Here is an 18,728-nt window from a genome sequence, read left to right as displayed (position 1 = left end):
TCGGTTGGTGGAGACAGCAGTGTCCCTCGGAGCTCCCCCAGCCTCTGTCTCCATGCGTACAGCATCGAGAGCATGACAACGTTTCCCAATGGCTGTGGAAACGGCACCACCGTTACTTGTATAGTTATGGATAATAAAGAGCCCCAAAACCAGACTACCTGTATCAGTCATAATGGGGGATACAGCACCAGCAACGGTCATGATGAGGAAATTCAAGAGGATAAACTCAGCCCTTCCAAAATCATGCGCTTTTTCACCACCCCTCGGAAACGGGCTAATTCCAGCTCTGACAGGCCTCGTTCTCTGGTTTTGATGGGCAACTCGTCCACGTGGAATGCTTTGTCTTCCATCAGAAAAATGGGATCTTTCAAGAAGTTGAAATCTTCAGTTCTCCAAGGAGTTCAAACAAGGGAATGCTCAGACATCTTAAATGAGAATGGCGTAGGCAAACACGGTTCGAACGGGGCAGTGGTGCAAGTTCAGAATAACAGATATTCCTATTCAGGGCCTCTGCATGATTTCCAGAACGCCGTGGATGGTTTAGCTTCTGACTGCTCTGATGCGGAGGAGAGCGATGAGTCTTTCCTGAGGAATACTCATCGCTCACGCAGCATCAGGCGGGCTTATGGTGCTGGCCGCATAAACTTGGTAGATACAGATAAAGTTCAGAGTCATCACAACTGTACTAGGCCAACATCACCTGTCATCGCAGAGCCAAAGATCTGTGAAATTTTGGTGAAAGACTCTGAAAACAACAGGATCATTTATCGGAGAAGCAAAAGTTCGGATAATTTGAATTTTTTGAAAAAAAGCTCATTCAAACGGAAGTCCACCTCAAACCTTACTGACCTCAAGGTTGCAAATGAAAAACAGATGCCAACAAGGTCTGTGAGTGCTAATTCTGCTGACTCGGACAAAACTGGTGGGAACCCTGAGAGGAGATCCAAGCGATGGAAGAGCCCTATCAGGGCAAAGGATTTTGACCGAGTTTTGAAACTTGTCGGTAATGTTACAGATGCTGCATGGAAGAAGGATGGCTCTAAGAGCCCGGCTCCTTCTCCTAGCGAGCAGTCCCAGAGAACAAGGTCAAACAGCAGACTGCACGATGACTACTCCCGCAGGGTTTCCAGCAGCACGGATCATGACAGAAAGAGATGCACCTCCCCAGTATCTAGTCCAGACTCTTCCTTGCTGGGAACACCTTGTCTGCAAAGCCCTGCAGTTGCTCAGGATAAAGAGGCTGGAATGAATGTAGCCGCTGCTGAAGACAAAAGCCTCAGGACGTCATCAGGTATCCCAGACTCTGGCAGCTTATCACCCACGCTGGATGACATTAGTCCATTTCCCAATGAAGTGTTTTATTCGGACTCGGATGAACCAAAAGCTACCCAGCAGTTTCCATATGAAGCTGAAAACCCTCACATTCCGGTCAGGCCGACTACTCCAAAGCCTCAAAGTCCCACTGCAGAGAAGATCAAGTGCAATATGAATTTCCAGTGCCCAAACCATCACAGCACGTTGTCACTGAGCTCGTCAGAGAGTGAGGAGAGGGTCGAGGTACCGGGGCCGAAGCTGGGCAGGAATCCTGTTTGTTTCCAGGACTCAGTGCAAACTGTGTACTATGATGATGGAAATGAAGACAGTGGCATAAGCAGTCACTCTCAGCTGAGCCTCAATTTAGCCTCTGGTGCTGAAGAGAAAAAGGAAGAGGTAAGAAAGAAAGCAAAATCCTTCAGAAGCTGTGTATATATCTATCAGGTTTTGTATTTATTAATGCAAAACAATGCAAACAATGCAAAACAACCTGAATACTAATGGCTGTTGCAGCTTGTTATTGCTAAAATATGCTAACAGTAATTATTTCCTTTAATATATTCTCTTTGGATGCTAACGTCAAATTATTTTTTCTTTGTGCATTAATATCAAAGAAAGTTTTGGCAGCAAAGCTATTCAGGTACATTTTCAAGGGCAGCTTATTGCACCCTGCAGATACACCACCTTGTCATGTGGTCTTGTCAGATTTTACCAGCCTAAGCAGGGTAATATTTGGCTGTAGTTCCTTCCAAGCTGAAAGGTCTCTAAAGAGTCTGTATATTTTGAAGTAGCATTGATTTAGTGTAAAACACCTTGCCTGTGGAAGCCTTGCAGAACATGGTAGTGTTTGTAGAGCAGCGTGGTGTGAAACATACCGTATGGAGGTTTAAGCATTCAGTTGTATCCGATGTTTTCACTGTGCAGTGATGGCCCATGCTGAGGGTAAACTGCTGGGTTACTTTTTTGCCTGCAAATTTCAAACAGCAGTACTTTAGATGCTGGGCTGAGTGTGTTGCTGCTAATGTTTTGGTGATGACACCAGCATTTCACTGCACCTAATGCATGATTTCATACTCTCAATAGATGGGTAGATAGATGTATTGCAGCACTTCTGAGGTAAGTTCACGTAATAACCCTGTGCCCTTACCTAAAGCACTGTGTAAGCTGGCACTGGAGCAGCTGCAGTGATTTGGCAGTGTTGGTGAAGAGCTGTCAGACGTATCCTGCACCCGTCTGAAATGGTGTGGCTCCCCTCAGCCCCAGCGATGTGCAGGAGTGTGGTTTTGAGCTACTCGGGGTGAGGCAGCAGCAAAGGGTTTGCTACTCACCGGGAAAAATGCACCAGGCAAAAACCCCTCTGTATCTGTATGGATATGGAAGCTAATTGCAAAATAAAGCTGACGTATCTTTTAAGCCACCTCCATTTCACTAAAAGTATCTTATACCTTAGCTATGAGGTAGACAAAGGCAATTGTTGCAGCCGCACAAACTTCAGTCTTTCATGCTGTCATGTCTTAGGATGTCTGTGAAGCTGTCTTACTTTCAATAGCCTGGCATGGTTTTTGCAAACTAATTGTAAGTGGTTACAGAGCTTATCAATATTGTCCTTCTGACGGAGAAAAGCGAGTTTGTTTACGTAGTGCTTGCAGCTATGGTAAGATTAGAAAAATAAGCCCCGTGTGTATAAATGTTGCGGCTCTGAGGTTATTCATGTTCTGGAGCCCCAGAGCTGCCACAGCCATCCATCTTTTCCAAAATTCTCACTTAAGAGCATATGCAAGGAGGTGCTTTCACACTGCCAGAAACGGACATATGTCAGCTGTATTTCTCAGGAATAAAATGGGAAGTAGAGTTAATGCTACTCATCTACCATCTAGTGGTGATCTGCCATCATGACCCAAGAGAAATTCAGCTGGTCCCTCCCCTTGGCTCCCAACAAACCAGTACCGTTTTTAAATGAATGTGTACATTGGGTGGATAAAAGTTACTGCAATTTTAGTTTTAACACCACATTCTGTTATTATCTAGCATGCAATTTCAACTTTCTCTTTATATTATAACATATTTTAGGTTACTTGTGAGTGCCTTTTAGTGCTCACTTCAGTTCTTTAAAATACGGAGTGTGCACTGGTGGCAGCTCTGGGTTTGTGTAGTGGGTGTGGGCTGGAGCCTTGCAGGAGATGGTGGCCAGGGGATGGACTCCTTGGCTGGTAGGGCAGCAGCCAGGGTAGCCCCCTCCTTCTGCTGTGAGCACTGCCTGGAGCCTTCTGTATGGCACAACGACTGCGGCCACCCAAACGGTGCAGCTGCATCCAGACCTCTCTTCTGATCCAGGAAAGCAAAGCTTTTGGAGCTGGCGGCTGTGGATTGGAAGCAGGAGCTGTGCAGGGTAGGGTTTACTTCTGTCCTCCTATCCAAGGGGTGTAAACTCTGTCTGCTCTTTTTTCCAGGCCTGTTCCTCATCCCGTACGCAACCCTAAAGCTGTGGCACTCAGAGTGACTACAAAAAAGAAAGAGTGGTAGGGTTTCTCCCTGCCATTTCTTAGGAGGGTTTCATTGCTCATTTCTTCCCCCTTTACAGCATGCTTCCCTCAGCATGGAGGTAGCTTGGTACCAAAGATACTTATGCCAGGTTGTTTTTTAATTGGAGATTATTCAGCCTGCAGGCACTTTTGTGAATGCCACATACTCACACCATGAGGTCATTGGGGTTTGAACTTTTGACTACAATTCATTTTTAACTCTACCTTACACCTTCGTGTTACAGAACTGTACCCACCCAGCAAGTTGTTCCTGTGACAGTCAAGCACTTGGTTTGTTCTCAACAATCATTTGAGATGTAATGCTGAGCCATGCAAATCCCAAATTTTTAACACTTTGAACCTTGAATGGACTGTGTTGATGGACAAATCTGCACTCTTCCCATGTTTCATGCATCTTCTTTCTCTATGGATTGCATGTAAAAGCCAGTAAGCTAGTACAGCCACTAAAATCTCTGTAGCTTGCAGACATATTTCAGTACAAAGCTTACAAGGTACTAAGCGGTCAGGCTAAAATGTGTTCTCCTTTCCAGACTGGCTGCTGTAGCTGGAAGTAAATCTAGTTTATTCCCTTACCCACTCAGAAATCTCAGTAGATTAGTTGGCAAATGAAGTCTGTGGAACTTGGTCCATCTCTGTATTTTCCCAAATGTGGAAACTAAATGTTTCTACCTTGCGTTTCCCCGACGCTGTAAAGCTGATTTTGCAGTATTCACACAAGGATGCCTATCCATTCACCTGAATCGATGTTTTGTGGATTTTTTTCCCTATGTGATTCAGTCTTGAGATCCTGTCACTTCTGTCACTTTGCTGGTTTCATCAAAATGCAAGATTCGGACTGGAGCAGGGGAGGTGTTTGGCCTTCTCAGTTGTTGGTCCTGCCAGAGGTTGCTTCCCAGGGAAGAGCTAATTAAGTGCAACCTGGATCTATGCCTCAGCACTTCTGAAGCAACAGAGGCGTGAGTCACCAAAGCTCGTCTGTAACAGCCCATGCTTTCCCAGACTCTGCTTTATGCCATTGTCACTTAAATTCAGTATGTTGCTTTTAAATAGCATCAGGAGATGGTTAAGTACAAATTTGTATTTGGACCGTTTCGCACAGACTTTACTTTCCTGAAGAAGAACCCCATGTCACTGTAAGTAACAAAAAGTTAAACCCTTTGCTTTGGACTGGCACGTGTCGGCCACTAAGGCTGCCTAAACAAAGCACTGTTCTGAACTTGTTACCAAAAAGACAAATCAAGTTATCTGACATTCCACCTAGTCTTCCACAAGCTCTTGGAGCCCCTGCTGTCTAAGTTGCCTTGCTGGCATCTGGCTTCACAGTACACCAGACTTTGTATTACTTACATACCTTATCTGCATGACTGTAAGTGAACGATAAATTATAGTGAAGAGGCATCTCTGCTGTAATTAGGGTTGAGTCACATTTTGTTTGCAGACTGTATTTTAAGTGCTCTAAGACCTGTCTGTTGACTCATTTCTGTTCATGTCACGTGAAAATCAGTGGTGCCATCTAATCCGTATGGTGGAGTCCCCCAGCACTCCACTGTTTGCAGAGTTGAGCTCGTCTTTCCCATACGCCTCTCTGAGTTCTGAATATTGAGCACAGATGGCTTAACCTGGGGACCAGCTTACGGAGGAGAAGAGGAAGAAGAGCTGTATGGGTGGGAATACAGAGTGGATTCAGCTCTGTCCTCACTGTTCATCCTCCTGATTTCTTGTTTCAAAATGTGTCCTCACAGTGAAGGACCAAAGGGTGGTGGCTGGATGTGGTCATGTTCAATACCTATAAGGAGCGTGCAGCAGCTGGGAGCTGAGGATGGGCATCCTTGGTACCTACCACAAGCTCCTGAGCGCTGTGGGGCTGGGCATGAGCACACCTGCTTTGGAGTTAGCTGGTTTCAGCTCTCTGAACCCTTCTTTTTGGATTTATTCACCTCTGGTTCACCCACATGCAATTTAGAATGTGGCTTAATCTGTATAACTGAAAATGTGCTAAACTGTGAAGGATGATTAGATAAAGTGAATAAAGGTGGGAACTTTTTAAACTAAGTTTACTCCTATGGGGTTTGTAATTTGGAGTGAGGACCCAGACTCCAGTGACACTCTGGCCTTGCTGGCCACAGGGCCTGGGGACAGAGCAGCAGAGCACTGTCACAGGCTTTCAACAGCATGTCTGACAGCAAACTGAGGTTTCAGTCGGACTGAGTGACACTGGATTTTGCTCTGCACAAGTCAGGATACGTTCACACAATGTCTTCACCCTTCACAGTTGCTCAAAAAGCAATTTCCAAGAGCACTTGCCCGAACTAAACCAGAAATCACTGTGCATGGCTGCAAACCCAAACTGAAGAACCGATGGCTGAAGTGATGCAGAAGGGAGCCCTCAAAGGACACGTGTATCTTCCTGTGGCAGCAAAACCTCGTACAGCTCACTGCAGCAGGGCTGTCTGCCGTTCAGTACAGCCTGTGATCATTTGGTGCTGTATCCTCTACTAGGAAGAAGAAAAACAAGGCGGTGGTGACAGTAATCTGAATTCTGGATCAGGTTAACTGCAGTGCTGAATAAAATTGGCCATCCCTAAAAACTGGTAGAGTAATCCAGGGGTTGTCATCCCTGCGAAAGGGTCTGTGGATGCTGAAAGGGAGAGATCAAACAGACTCCACTGCAGTTAGGCTGGGGCAAGCTGCTCCCTTTTCATATTGCATGTGCTCCTCTGCCTTTCCAGAGTGTCTGGTATTTGAGTCTGCTGTAGCTCTCTCTGACACCTCAGTAATACCCAGGCACTGCTCGCCCTGGGATCAGGAGTAATAGTACCCCAGAGAGTGGAGCAGCACTTCTGGCCGTGTAATTTGGTTTTTACATCGAGCGTGGGTGTTGAGTTGTCAGCATTGAAAATCCCGTCTCGATGCTAAGAGGTTGCGATACTCAAATTGAGCACAGGCAGCTGCAGAGTTTCCCCTTCTGGCATCTGGGGGCTGCTGTGCTGCTTGTGGTACCGGGATGCTGAGCGGGATGCTGTGGCAGGCTGGGAGACTGGCCGGGTGCTGGAGGAGACCGAGCACAGCAGCCTCCACTCTTCCTACTCCAAGCTCAACCACAGCAGCCTCACCCTTACTCCACGCTCTAGGAAGTAATAGTTTGCAGACACAGAGCTGCCCAAGGCAGCTCCACCCCACGCAAGCTGGAGTTTGTGACTGCTGCTGGTGGCTGGGCTTGGGCTTGCGTTTGGGCTTGGGCTTGCGTTTGGGCTTGGGCTTGGGCTTGGGCAGGGATGATGAGGCTTTGCTCTGGAAGGGGGAAAGAGGGGGGAACCAGAGGACCTCCATCTGGAGAGACACTGAAGAGACACAAAGGCCTATGGCTTTTTATGTTCTGCTTCGTTAGCATAAAGTTCCACTTTGAACTTGTGGTTATCATCTGGCTTTTGAGGTTCACCAGCGGGTATTACAAAGACAGCCTGGAAGAAGTTGCTTGTTTTGCCAAATAAAAGGAAAATGGGTTTTTTTTTAGACCTGTTACTTGGTCTGGGGTGTTCTGAGTTGACTTAGAAATTACTTAGGGATTTATTTAGGGATTATTAAATGCCTGCACATCTTCTAAAAAGAGGCGGAGGACATGAATATGCCTTTACGCTACATGCTTGCCGTCTGGTTCAGATACTGAAGTAAAGAAGGGACAGCGTTAGAGTATCACCCAGCCATCCCCAAGTATCAGTATAAAAACTCGTGGAAACAGTTTTCTTGTTTTAGCACACTTGCATTTTTATATGACGAGATTATTTCTGCAAAGGAAATACATTTCCCTGCAAACCCCCCTATGCCAATCGGAAGTATGTTAGATGATTTAGTTTTGGAAATGATTTAGAAGAGAGGACAAAGGAAATCCTTGAGGCTGAAGAACAGATTGGAGAGTCATGAGACCTGCTTGTCATTTCCAGTTCAGCCCTGTGCTTCCTCTGTGACTTATATGCCTTAACTGCTTTGTGTCTGCTCCTCATCTGTGAAACGTGGGTAGTATGAAGGTGAACTCACTACTCTTGGTAAGGCATATTTCTGAGAGGGAAAGTGTTATGCTTGTTGATTATGATAAGCAGGTTTTCAAGGATCAGGTTAAATGAAGCAAGCCTTCATTAAAAATGCCCCAGAAATATACGGCCAAATTTTGTTTGTGGCTGTATCTATATAGCCTGATCTTTTAATGCGGTTTTACAGGTGTATTTGCTAGTTTAAACACCACAATTGCTTTGGTGTCAACAAATCCTAAGAGTAAAATTATACAAATTTTTTCCAATTTCTAAAACCTCCAAAATGAGTTTTACCACAGTAGTGGATTGATTTTACCATATTACAAGTCACAGTAATGTAATTTTACTTTATGACAATGCATATTTTTTCCTGCACCCATCCTAGAAGCTCATACTAGTGTGGTGCAGTGGTGTTCCTTTAGAGGGTCCCTGTTTGAAGCAGCGCTTTGCAAATTTTTGAACTGTGGGTCCACCCAATTTTGAAGGGAAAAAAACCCAGGCAGATTATATTCCTACAATGTTTTTAACTTCCAAGACTTCCGAGCAGCTAAAATTTATGATAAATTTTGGACGTGGTTGTATTGCTTTGGTTTCTTCTGCTCTGCTTGTTTGTATAGGTGTAAATGCATATGTTCTTAAATGGCTTTTTTTTGCAGTTGTTTCACAGATCATATTCTCCTGTCTTGCAGACCACAGGTCAAATAGCACTGTATATTCTAGAGATAATCAGTGCATTTATTTAGGGTCTTCTCAAAGGCTAATTAAAAGACGCTAGTGGGAGAGCAGGCAGAGGGGTGTAAAGAGAAAAAATACAGTGCCATTTGCCTTTAATTGGAAAGGAATAGATGGACGTTTTCTTCCTGTAAGTGAATTGGACTGGTTTAATAATTCTGGTTAGTTTGATGATGCAAACACTGACTGAATGGGTGCTTTCTTCTACAGTAAAAGCGGTCATTTCCACAGTAACTATTGCTGTGATGGTATCACTGTTGGAAATTGTTGAACCTGTTGGATCAACAGGGAATCATCGGGCTCTGATAACACTTTAGGATCTTTTTATAAAATCTGGAAAGAAAGCAGTAAGTATATTTTCTCGGGGAGGCTCCGTTGTATCTGGAGTCTCATAATCTCTGTGTCTGTCACAACAGTTTGAAAATAAAAATATTGATCATGTCCATGAATCATAAAGCAAGATTTGACCTCAGTAATGATGATAAATGAACTTCAATTAATGCTCCCCCACTGCTATTTAGCAACAAGAAAAGGTGCAGAGTTTGCCTTTTGTCATATACCTGGGTGGAGACACATTGTCCGGACTTTTACTCTGTTAAGTGAAGGTGATGAAATATTTTATGGACACTAGGTCATGATTGCTTGGTCTTATATTTTGGTAGCCTATATGAACTGAAAAATTAATTCTAATATTACTACTGAGTTCGTAGCATTTGGCAGTTAATGTGTTACATAGAAATATCAGCTAATTAATAGTAACCAGTTATAATACTGGCATATAGCTGTCACTGCTAGCATAAAAAGTTTGTACATTTTTATATAGACTCCTAAATGCACACAGAAATGTGTACTCGTGATCCAAACACAGATACTTACATGAAATAGCACAAATACTGTGATTTTCCCCTATAAATGTTCCGGTTTCTGCTTTTAAGCCTTTACAGAAGAACATGACTGATTATCCATCACAAGTAATCATGTTCTGAAACTTCTCAACCTACTCAGGTTTTCTTTGTAACTGAGACAGAATTATTATCCGTTTCATTTACCACACCTTTTTCTAAATTGCATCTGGCGAGGAGTATGCATTTCATGTAAAGACATTATTAGATTTTGAGTACCTCTTTTCTCTGGATTAGAAAAAGGCAGCTGTAGTTTGCAAGGCTGCCCTTCAACCAGGCAGCTCAAAAATACAGAGAAACCAAAACAAAAAGCATTGCAACTTACTGTGGAGCTAAGAAAAAAAAAAAAAGCAGATGGGAGCCAATTGCTCTAATGAAAAACAGCTATAAAATACCCTTGAGCATCAGCCGCCCGTGGGTTCGTGGGCAGCAGCTGCAGCCTGCCTGTGTGGCCCTGCGGCAGAGCCGCTGCTGTGGCAGAGGGAGGGAAGGAGGATGCTCTTTCCCCTGGAGACCACATGGCTGGTGGCCCTTGTCCAGGAGGCACCTACCTGGGACTGCCCAGCAGACGGCCAGGTAGAGAAAAAACTTGCAGGAGATTTAAGTGTCCCCTTGTGCTGCCGTGCTTGTCTATATGTATACACTATGAAGCATGAATTGTATCAGTACATTTAGAACATAAAAATAAAATTTTAAAAATCCAGATAGGTAATGGTAGGGGTAGAAATGCAGATTAGTGGACAGGGAGCCTCAGCAATGTACACAGGCATCGAGACTTTTATAGAGCAGTGATTTAATTTTCATTAGGGAGATTATTGGCATAAACACATTAACAAAAAATCACCCAGGGATTGTTTTGCCTTTGCCATCATGATGGCAGCTCTGTGTCAGCCCTCACAAGCATACCAACAGCAGCAAGCTGACCAGCAGCAGGCTGTGTTGGGTCAGACTTATAGCCTGGGCTTTTTCTCTAGTCGAGAGAATGTCGTCAGTTATAGGATGAGGGGTTATTCATGGTTGGTATAACTGTCCCAGCAAAAGTCCTGCCATGCTATTTCAGGTACTGGCAATTCTTTGTCATTTTACTGGTAAAAGTTATATCCATATAAGCAACACTTTTATTATTACAGTACAGATCAGATCTCATGCTCCTTGGGCAGCCCTCCCTCTGAAGACAATTTTAGGTGCTGAATTCATCAAATATACACTGAGTCTGAGTAACAGTCGCAGAACCTGGCTCTCATCTGGTTATAAAGGCTAAGCTAAGATTTCAGTGGTTAAATACCTGGTGCTGATGTTGCTTACATTGCTATTAATGAGTAACAGGGAATGCCAACAGCAGTCACGTGCCATTAAATGCAACGGGGTTGTATCAGTGCCAGGTCAAGCTGAGTGAGATCAGGATCGAGTCCTTGAAGCTGCTGTGCCTGGATTGGGAAATCAGTCTGGGCCCAGGCAAAGGAGAGTCTGGCTGGGCTCAGACTCCGCGGTGTAGTTGTCTACCTGGGAGCAGCCTGGCGAAGGCTCCCACCGTAGCCAGGTCGATGTGATGTGCCTGGTGGGCACACCCTAAACAGCACACCTGAAAGTGGTGCCTAGAGCTGAGCCAGGTTACCTAGAAATAGCTGTCAAGCGCAGTGAGGGGCAGGTATCCAAGTCAGCTGTGCGCAGCTGGAAGGCACCTTGCGGGGAAGCTGCACCTTGCTGGAGCAGGAGATGGGGACCAAGCAGGGTTCCCCACAGCGTTGAGGAACATGGTTGTAAGTGCCATCTACATCTACCTGCAATTGGGCTGGGCACCTGGCTCCTGCCCGTAGCGCTCTGTAGGGTCGGTTGACCCTCTTGTTTGGGGGCTCAACTCGATTGCCTGAACATAAGCAGCCAGCACTGCTGGAGGTGCCCTGACTGGTTCCCCCTGGTCTCCCGGGGCTGCTTCGGGATGGCCCATGCCTCCCTTACGTCCTGTGTCAGACTTGCATGGTGCACGGTACGTGGAGATATTTTAGATCTCTGAGGACATTTGAAATGGCCCCGGGTGCCTATGTTCAGGCAACAAAATCTCACCCCAGATTTCTACAGGCTACGATTGACAGCTTTAGCATCTACCTAACATACAGACACCTCCATTGCAGATGTCAAAAGTTAGATGTGGGAATCTGGAGCTGAATCCCATCCTAAGAGTGACATATTACATGGGAACAATAGCAAATAAAAGTGTAGCCAGGATTGAAGTAAATATTTATTTTAAATGGTTGTATTTGTAGGTATACCGCTGTCAGGAAAAAGGAAGACGATCGAAATACAACAACTTAACTAATACGCTGTTGTAGGAATTTAGCTGTCCAGATAAAATTAATTCATTCGCCTCAGTATAAATAAGTAGAGCTGTTTGTGTTTGCAGTCTCAGAAGAAACCTAACGTAGGATGCAGCCTAAAAGACAAGGTGAATAATCTTGATTGCTAGCATTGGTGATCCTGTGCTGTTGCTAGACTGGCAGGTGTGAATTTCAGAAAATCCAATGTGGATTCAGCTTAGACTTTTACTCTCAGAAAACTTGGAATTCCTTGAAATCTTTGATCAACACTTATAATGCATGAGTCAGAGCATGACATTTTGATTTTCATCCTATATGAAATGCTGTGTATATCTCTACTCATGTCAATAGATGTTACTGATAATAACTGTAGAACATAAACCTGATTTCACTTATAAGGGATTAATCACAAGAAGGTCATTTGAGGTCTGACCTGGTGGTCAGACTGGCTGGTCAGTGGTGCTGCACCATTTTAAAGCCAATGATAAGTGGAACAAAATTGTTTCCTCAGATTTTTTTCATTGACGTCAAGAATCACACTTAACACTTAAGTGACTGCAGTACTGGAGCCTTAGAGTTGTGTGCTGGATATTTTATTCCTACTACAAGTGGTCACTTGATCAGGTCCTGCTTGAGTAGGTCACTTAGAGGAATGTGAGGTTATCAGTGTGATTTCCTCTGATTTTTGCTATGAGAGGATTATGTTTTCTGTTTTATTAGTATTCTTCAATGCAGTTTATAGATCTAAGCCTAAAAATACACGTCCTTCAGCATTGTTTATTGCACAGCAGAGATTAATCTTGCTGTCATTTGGATGACTACTGTAGGTGGAGTGCTGCAGAAGGAGAGCAGTCCTCTCTTTGCAAATGTTATTGCTCAAGATAAGGGTGTAAAAAGCAGATTAGGAGATGACATGTGACGTGTCCTTCCCTCAGTCTAAAAGTACAGGATCATGGGATGAACTTCGCCTGACTGGTTACGCAGAGAGTGTGCTCACATTTGTAGCTCTTACGGACAAGACTGCAAAACAAAAACATAAAATGACTCTTATGAGCTCCTTTCTCAGTCACTGCATATGTGGAGACTCTTTACCTGTGTCTGATTCTGAGGTAAGAACCTTACTTAACTTGCAATTTTGCTGCTCTGACCTTGGAAGGGCTGGTTTAAGGGACAACTTTGCTGGAGCTGTGTTGGTGCTCCAGCCAGGGAGTCACTCTCTACTGAATCGCTTATACTATTAAAACTGGTCCTGAGCTAAAATCTGCAGAGAAGCTGAATGCTTGAATGACAGGTATGATGCCATAGAAATAAGAATTTATGCGAGGGCTTTATTTAGAATAATTTTCATGCTGCAAGTGAAATAATTGAATGTAGAGCAATAGATGACATTCATAATTTTTCATACCTTAATTGTAGTAATCACATTAAAATGCTGACTGTTTAATAACTCTGCCTACTAGCTGAAGTGATTTCATACAGTAAAATTTGTCTTTAGCTGTCTTTCACATAAAAAGCGAAATCTGCCCAGGTATCAGGTGGCCTTCTAAAAAAGGCTCATGGGAGTTGTACTGGCCTGGTTGAAAACAGCAGGTGGAGAAGAAGGTGACAGACGATTGGGTCCCCTTTCACAGGCATCATTGTAAAAGGCTGATTCTGGGCTGCATGTTTGCTTTGAATATGCAATACCTGAACTGCCCACCTGGTCTGAAACAGATGCACAAAATGTAGCCAGAGACAGACAAACTGATGCCTCTCTTTTTTGCAATACTTACTAGCTTTGAACATCATCAGAAATGCACTTGAGTAGTCTAAGGATATCCTAATAAAGAAGTGGACTGATTTTTTTTTACCAAAAAAAAATCAGAATTAATTCATAATTTGTGTGAGATCTTGGGGCAGGGTTCACTTGCTCAGCAGTGCTTTGGAATTTGCCATTCACTCCATCAGGCATTCATGCAAACTGCCACCCAGCCCAGAAACACCCATCTTCCTCGCCCTGTTTCTTTTCTGTTCTTTGTAGAGGAGTCAGGAAAAGCCAAGGAAATGCTGAGAATTTGGAAATGTGAGGAAAAACTGAATATAAATCTTTATGTGCAGAATTTTTTATCGGAAGAAAAACTGCAGGGGTTTTTCTAGAAAGGTTTATGGCAATATTACACCAAATGCGTTGTAATCCTTAAAAATGTTCCCTCTAACAGGTATTTTAGTTGAGGTTATTTTATTTCCAAACTTGCAGTACCAGTGCATTTATGATACCTGTAGGCATTAACCTTCGTGAGCCAGATGTGCTGTTATATAGGAACAACATGCTCATTTTCCAAGCTTCCTCTCTAAAAACATCAGGTTTTCCTGCATTTGTGTTATCATGTATCTCTGGTCCTACTCTATATGACTATAACCTCCCCAAGTATATAGAAAATTAGCTTCTCTCTTCTAAACTGGATGAGCTCACTCACCCAATTCACACATGGCTGCACAATCTCTAGATCTGACCCAAGTGAGAGTATGGGAGCGAGTGGTAGGAGGGGGTGCGACTGCCCGTCTTGGTATCGGCTTAGAGTTACATGGGATCAGCAAGCAGTGCAACTTCAGCCTTACTGTTTATTTTCATCACTGAGTAGAGGAAAAGCAGAGGAATGTCATAGAATCATGGAATGATTTGGTTTGGAAGAGACCTTTGAAGATCATCTGGTCCAAGCCCCCTGCCATGGGCAGGGACGTCTTTCACTAGACCAGGTTGCTCAATGCTCCATCCAGCCTGGCTTTGAACACTTCCAGTGATGGGGCATCCACAACTGCTCTGGGCAACCCGTTCCAGTGCCTCACCACCCTCATAGTGAAGAATTTCTTCCTTATATCTGATCTAAAGCTACCCTCTTACAGTTTAAAACCATTGCCCCTTGTCCTGTCACTACAGGCCTTGGTAGAAAGTCCAGAAACACAGTGTGCTGGTTGAGTTATTTTTACTGGTGTTATGTGTAGCATCCTACTTGTGCACAGGAAGAAGTCCTGTGAGTGCCAGAGCTGTCTTTCCAAGACATCATTCAGTGAATTCAGTGATTATGATAGGGCCTGTCTGTACTGTTGAGGTAATAGGTGAGTTTTTACTGCTATTAGTCATGTTTGCCTAAGAGGTGCTGATGGTTGGGTGTTAAACTTACTCAGCACAAGCATCATGATGTCTTTCCTTTGCAAAGTTACTCTCTTCCTGAATTGTCAGTTTTATTTATTGTATTTATTATGGTAAGGCTTAAATTGTTGTTGTTAATGTTGTCAATGTTAAATTGATCTGAGTTTTCTTTATGAAAAACTCATAAATGATTGTCAGAAAATTCTGTGGCTTATTTGACTTGTTCACATTTAAAAAGGTTGTTTCTGATGACCACTGGAAGAGGTCTCCATCCCAGGACGAAGAAAAGACAGAAACACAAAAGGTCACACCCAGGAGATGGGGCTCTGGAAAAAGATCTCGTCCCAGACCTCTCTCAGATTATGGCCAAATGTCAATCAGAAGTTTCTCTATACCAGAAGATGCAGTTGCTGTGGAGTCTCAGAAGGCAGACTGCATGGACGGAGAAAATCAGCCAGGACTGGCTGCCGTCGGGTCCGTCATCCAAAGCAATACAGTAGGCTACCACAGAGGGCGAAAAAGAAGACCCATCTCTGTAATAGGTGGGGTCAATTTCTATGGAAGCGGTCCAGCAGAAGAGATAGAAGGTCTGCTGACACAAGTAAGATAAGAGATGTGCTCTCTGCAAACTGCAAAAGACCCTTTCACTTCCTTGTCTCTATCTTCAGCCTAGAAAATAGAATGGATGCTTCCTTCTCTTCCTTCCCTTTCGTCAGACTGACATTGTGTACTTATAATTCTGCTTTCCTGGTCACTAATTACTTTGTCTTGTTGTTAAAAAACAAAACAGCATGGAATAAAACTGATACTGACTTTGGGATAATCTTTTTTGTATTGTAAATTAACCTTATTTCTTTCTTGGAATGGTTGTTATGTCTCATATTGGTGTATAAGAGCTGATTTGTGTGTAGTGCAGCTGTGTGTCACCTTACAGGGTGTAGGGCCTGAGGAACAGACAAACAATTTGATAGTAACACATTATTTATTGATCATTTCAAATTTGCCAAAAGCAGGCCTGCTCAAAACCTGTGGCATTAGCTGTGGTGTTCAAAATCTTGGCATTGGCATAGCGACGATACTTAAAACTAATAAGGAAGTAGCTGGTAAAGCAACAGAAAAAAGGAATAGTATCTACATCCTCAAAAAAATGTCATTCCAGTGGTTATTAATGGAATTTGAATCTTCTTAATCTTTCTCATGCTACTTGACCTCCTGCTGGGAAGTTCAATGAAGTATCATTCACGGCTATGGTACTCCCCCGACTGAAATCAAATGCTGAAACAATGGCAGGACTTTCAGTCCCCTGTGAAAAGCAATTTTTAACATGGACATTGTTATTGTATATAGAGCATTTTTTCTTTATAATTCCCTGGTGAAAAAAAGAAACTTGAAGCAAAACTCTAGCTGAAGCCAATGAACCTTTTACCCAGGCAAAGGCCATAGTTTCAAACCCTACATAACTGGCATATTTTAAAATTAATTTTATCACTATTTAGCTTGGAAGAAAAAAAAGGAGGAAAATTCTTGTTATAAATTTTAGGCCATCTTAGTCAAGAATAATAGATGGATTTCAAGAGACAGTAAGTATTGGCAACCCAAATAATCCTTGCTGTACAATGGAAGTGATTTAACACTCTCCAAGTCCTTCGTTTACTGCCGAAAACAAATTGATCTCTCTTCAAACCTTGCCCGCGTCATTTTATTGATGAAGGAATATGCATCGAGGATGCTGTTTGAGTTGAGTTTTCTGTGCTCCGATGCTGCTGTGAGGGCTGGCTGGGTTAAACGAGCACATTGCTGGGTTGCTATGGTCAAGACCAAAACTATGGAGCATTCCCAGTGGGGACACATTTTTAGCCCAAAGGGTGGCCTTCCCAGGCCTGCCACTGAGTAACAGCACATCCTTATCTGTCTGGGGAAGGGATCTGGACTGAAGCCTTACAAGAAAATTTTAGTTGCCCAGGAATAAATAGCTGTGTTGCTTAATGAGCCAGTTATTTGGATATTGTAATTGCCATCATTTCTACTAGTTATTTGATGCAATATATCTGACTTACTCTTTGTGGTGTTATTGAGTGATAGGATCCTGATATATTGCTAAAACACTTTGCTTTAGCTAAAATGAAGTTTAAAGATGAGGTTGTATTTAAATCATATTCAATATACACAGAGGTTTTTGGCAGTCGTATTAGAAAATAAATTTGTAGCTGGAATGGAAAAAAGGACTAATGAAGCAGGAATACATTTGCTAGAAGTATTTTATGTGGGGCTTTCAAAGGCTGATCTTCACCTTCCTGATTTTTTTTCTTAAAAGCTTTGAAAGCACACAGGAATATTTGAAAAGTGTAATGCTGATTCCTTCTTTGTTGTGTTTTGTTTTGATCTGACAGTTTAGGTGTGAGAAAATGCCTTCAAACAATACTAAGTCATTGGTTTCATAATAGACTGTCAAGAGATCATAACAAAGTCAACCCTGATCTTTCAGATTACTTGACAGAAGGGTTTAGGAACAGTAACAACTGAAAGATAAGAGAAGATGTAAAGATTAGTTTCTCTGAAGTTCATATGCTGAGGTCTGGCTGTTTAATTTTGAATGTTTATGCGAGCTTATTCAGCCTGGCTAATGTGGAGTTGTTCAGGGACGACATAAAATTAGACTCAATTTGCAAATAGAACAAGGGTAGATTCTCTAATCATAATTAAGCAAATGAATGATTTACCTAAAGAAAATGGCTTCTAGATAAAGTTACGAGTAAACTTAATATTACCTCTTTTTCATGAGACTCCTGGGATCTTCAGAGCAGAGGATCATTTAGACAATTGTTTTCATCTTGTAAGCCATGTTTATGTTACTTAAAAGCAATACATTTGTTCGAAGAAAGCAAGTGTCCCAGGAAATGAACACAACTTCCAACCACAGCATTTCTGGTCGTTCTTTCACTTTGGGTTTCCCTTCAGATGTGCGTTTACAACGCCAGCCGGCATTGCGCAGGCTGTTCTCAGAGCAGTTAGATCCCAGAGCGTTTGGGCACGGAGTATTACAAGATGAAAATTACAGAACATATCTGATCATAACAGAAGGCTGAGGAGTTTTTAATGCAACAGAGAACTGTAACATTATAAAATATTTTCCGTGATGCTGGTGGATATGGCTTGCAGTTGTTCAAGCAATGTCACTTCAAAGTAGGCGATTTCACTGCCTCTGTAATTAGCTGGACTATGTGAAGAAACCTTACTTCATACCCGAGTTTTGCGCAGTTGGACTTGCTGGTAGCTTTACTAATACTGGATTTTCCTGTTTTCCCTGCAGCCTGCAACGCGGCCACCCGTTCCAGCGCACCAGGTGCCCCCTTACAAAGCTGTTTCAGCCAGGTTCCGGCCGCTCACCTTTTCACAAAGTACCCCCATCGGCCTGGACCGGGTTGGACGAAGGCGACAGATGAGAACGTCTAACGGTAAGTTGGGCAAGTCTAGATGCCCAAGACTAGGGCAAGATCTTTCTAGATGCAAGATCTTTCTAGACGTCAACTTCATACCCCAGCTTGGTTAGGAAGTAGATTATACTGTGGAACACAAATACTCAGTGACAAATACTCAGTAACAAAGTAGTACCCAGCTGAGTTGCTTTCTTTTATCATGTTCTTGTTAGTAGCTTTTCCTGCTGTGCACATGTGAAACTTGCTTTTCAGTCTGCTATTTGACATTGCTATGGTTTATTCTTCTGTACCTGTTACACTCCTGTATTCTCCACTCTCTATTCACAT

General features: G+C 43.1%; 1 protein-coding gene across 1 annotated transcript; it reads left to right on the top strand.

Annotated features, from left to right (window-relative positions):
- Window positions 1–43: 43 nt before the first annotated feature.
- On the top strand, window positions 44–18,419 carry LOC104620043 (the record flags this gene model as incomplete). The annotated part of the gene is made up of 3 exons (XM_010286125.1): window positions 44–1,710; window positions 15,203–15,565; window positions 18,275–18,419. Coding segments are annotated over exons 1-3 (2,146 nt in total), but the record flags the coding sequence as incomplete, so codon positions are not given.
- Window positions 18,420–18,728: the final 309 nt, after the last annotated feature.

This window comes from Phaethon lepturus, unplaced genomic scaffold (assembly GCF_000687285.1).
Source record: "Phaethon lepturus isolate BGI_N335 unplaced genomic scaffold, ASM68728v1 scaffold41674, whole genome shotgun sequence".
NCBI classification, from domain to species: domain Eukaryota; kingdom Metazoa; phylum Chordata; class Aves; order Phaethontiformes; family Phaethontidae; genus Phaethon; species Phaethon lepturus.
This window is presented reverse-complemented; position numbering and strand designations above follow the sequence as displayed.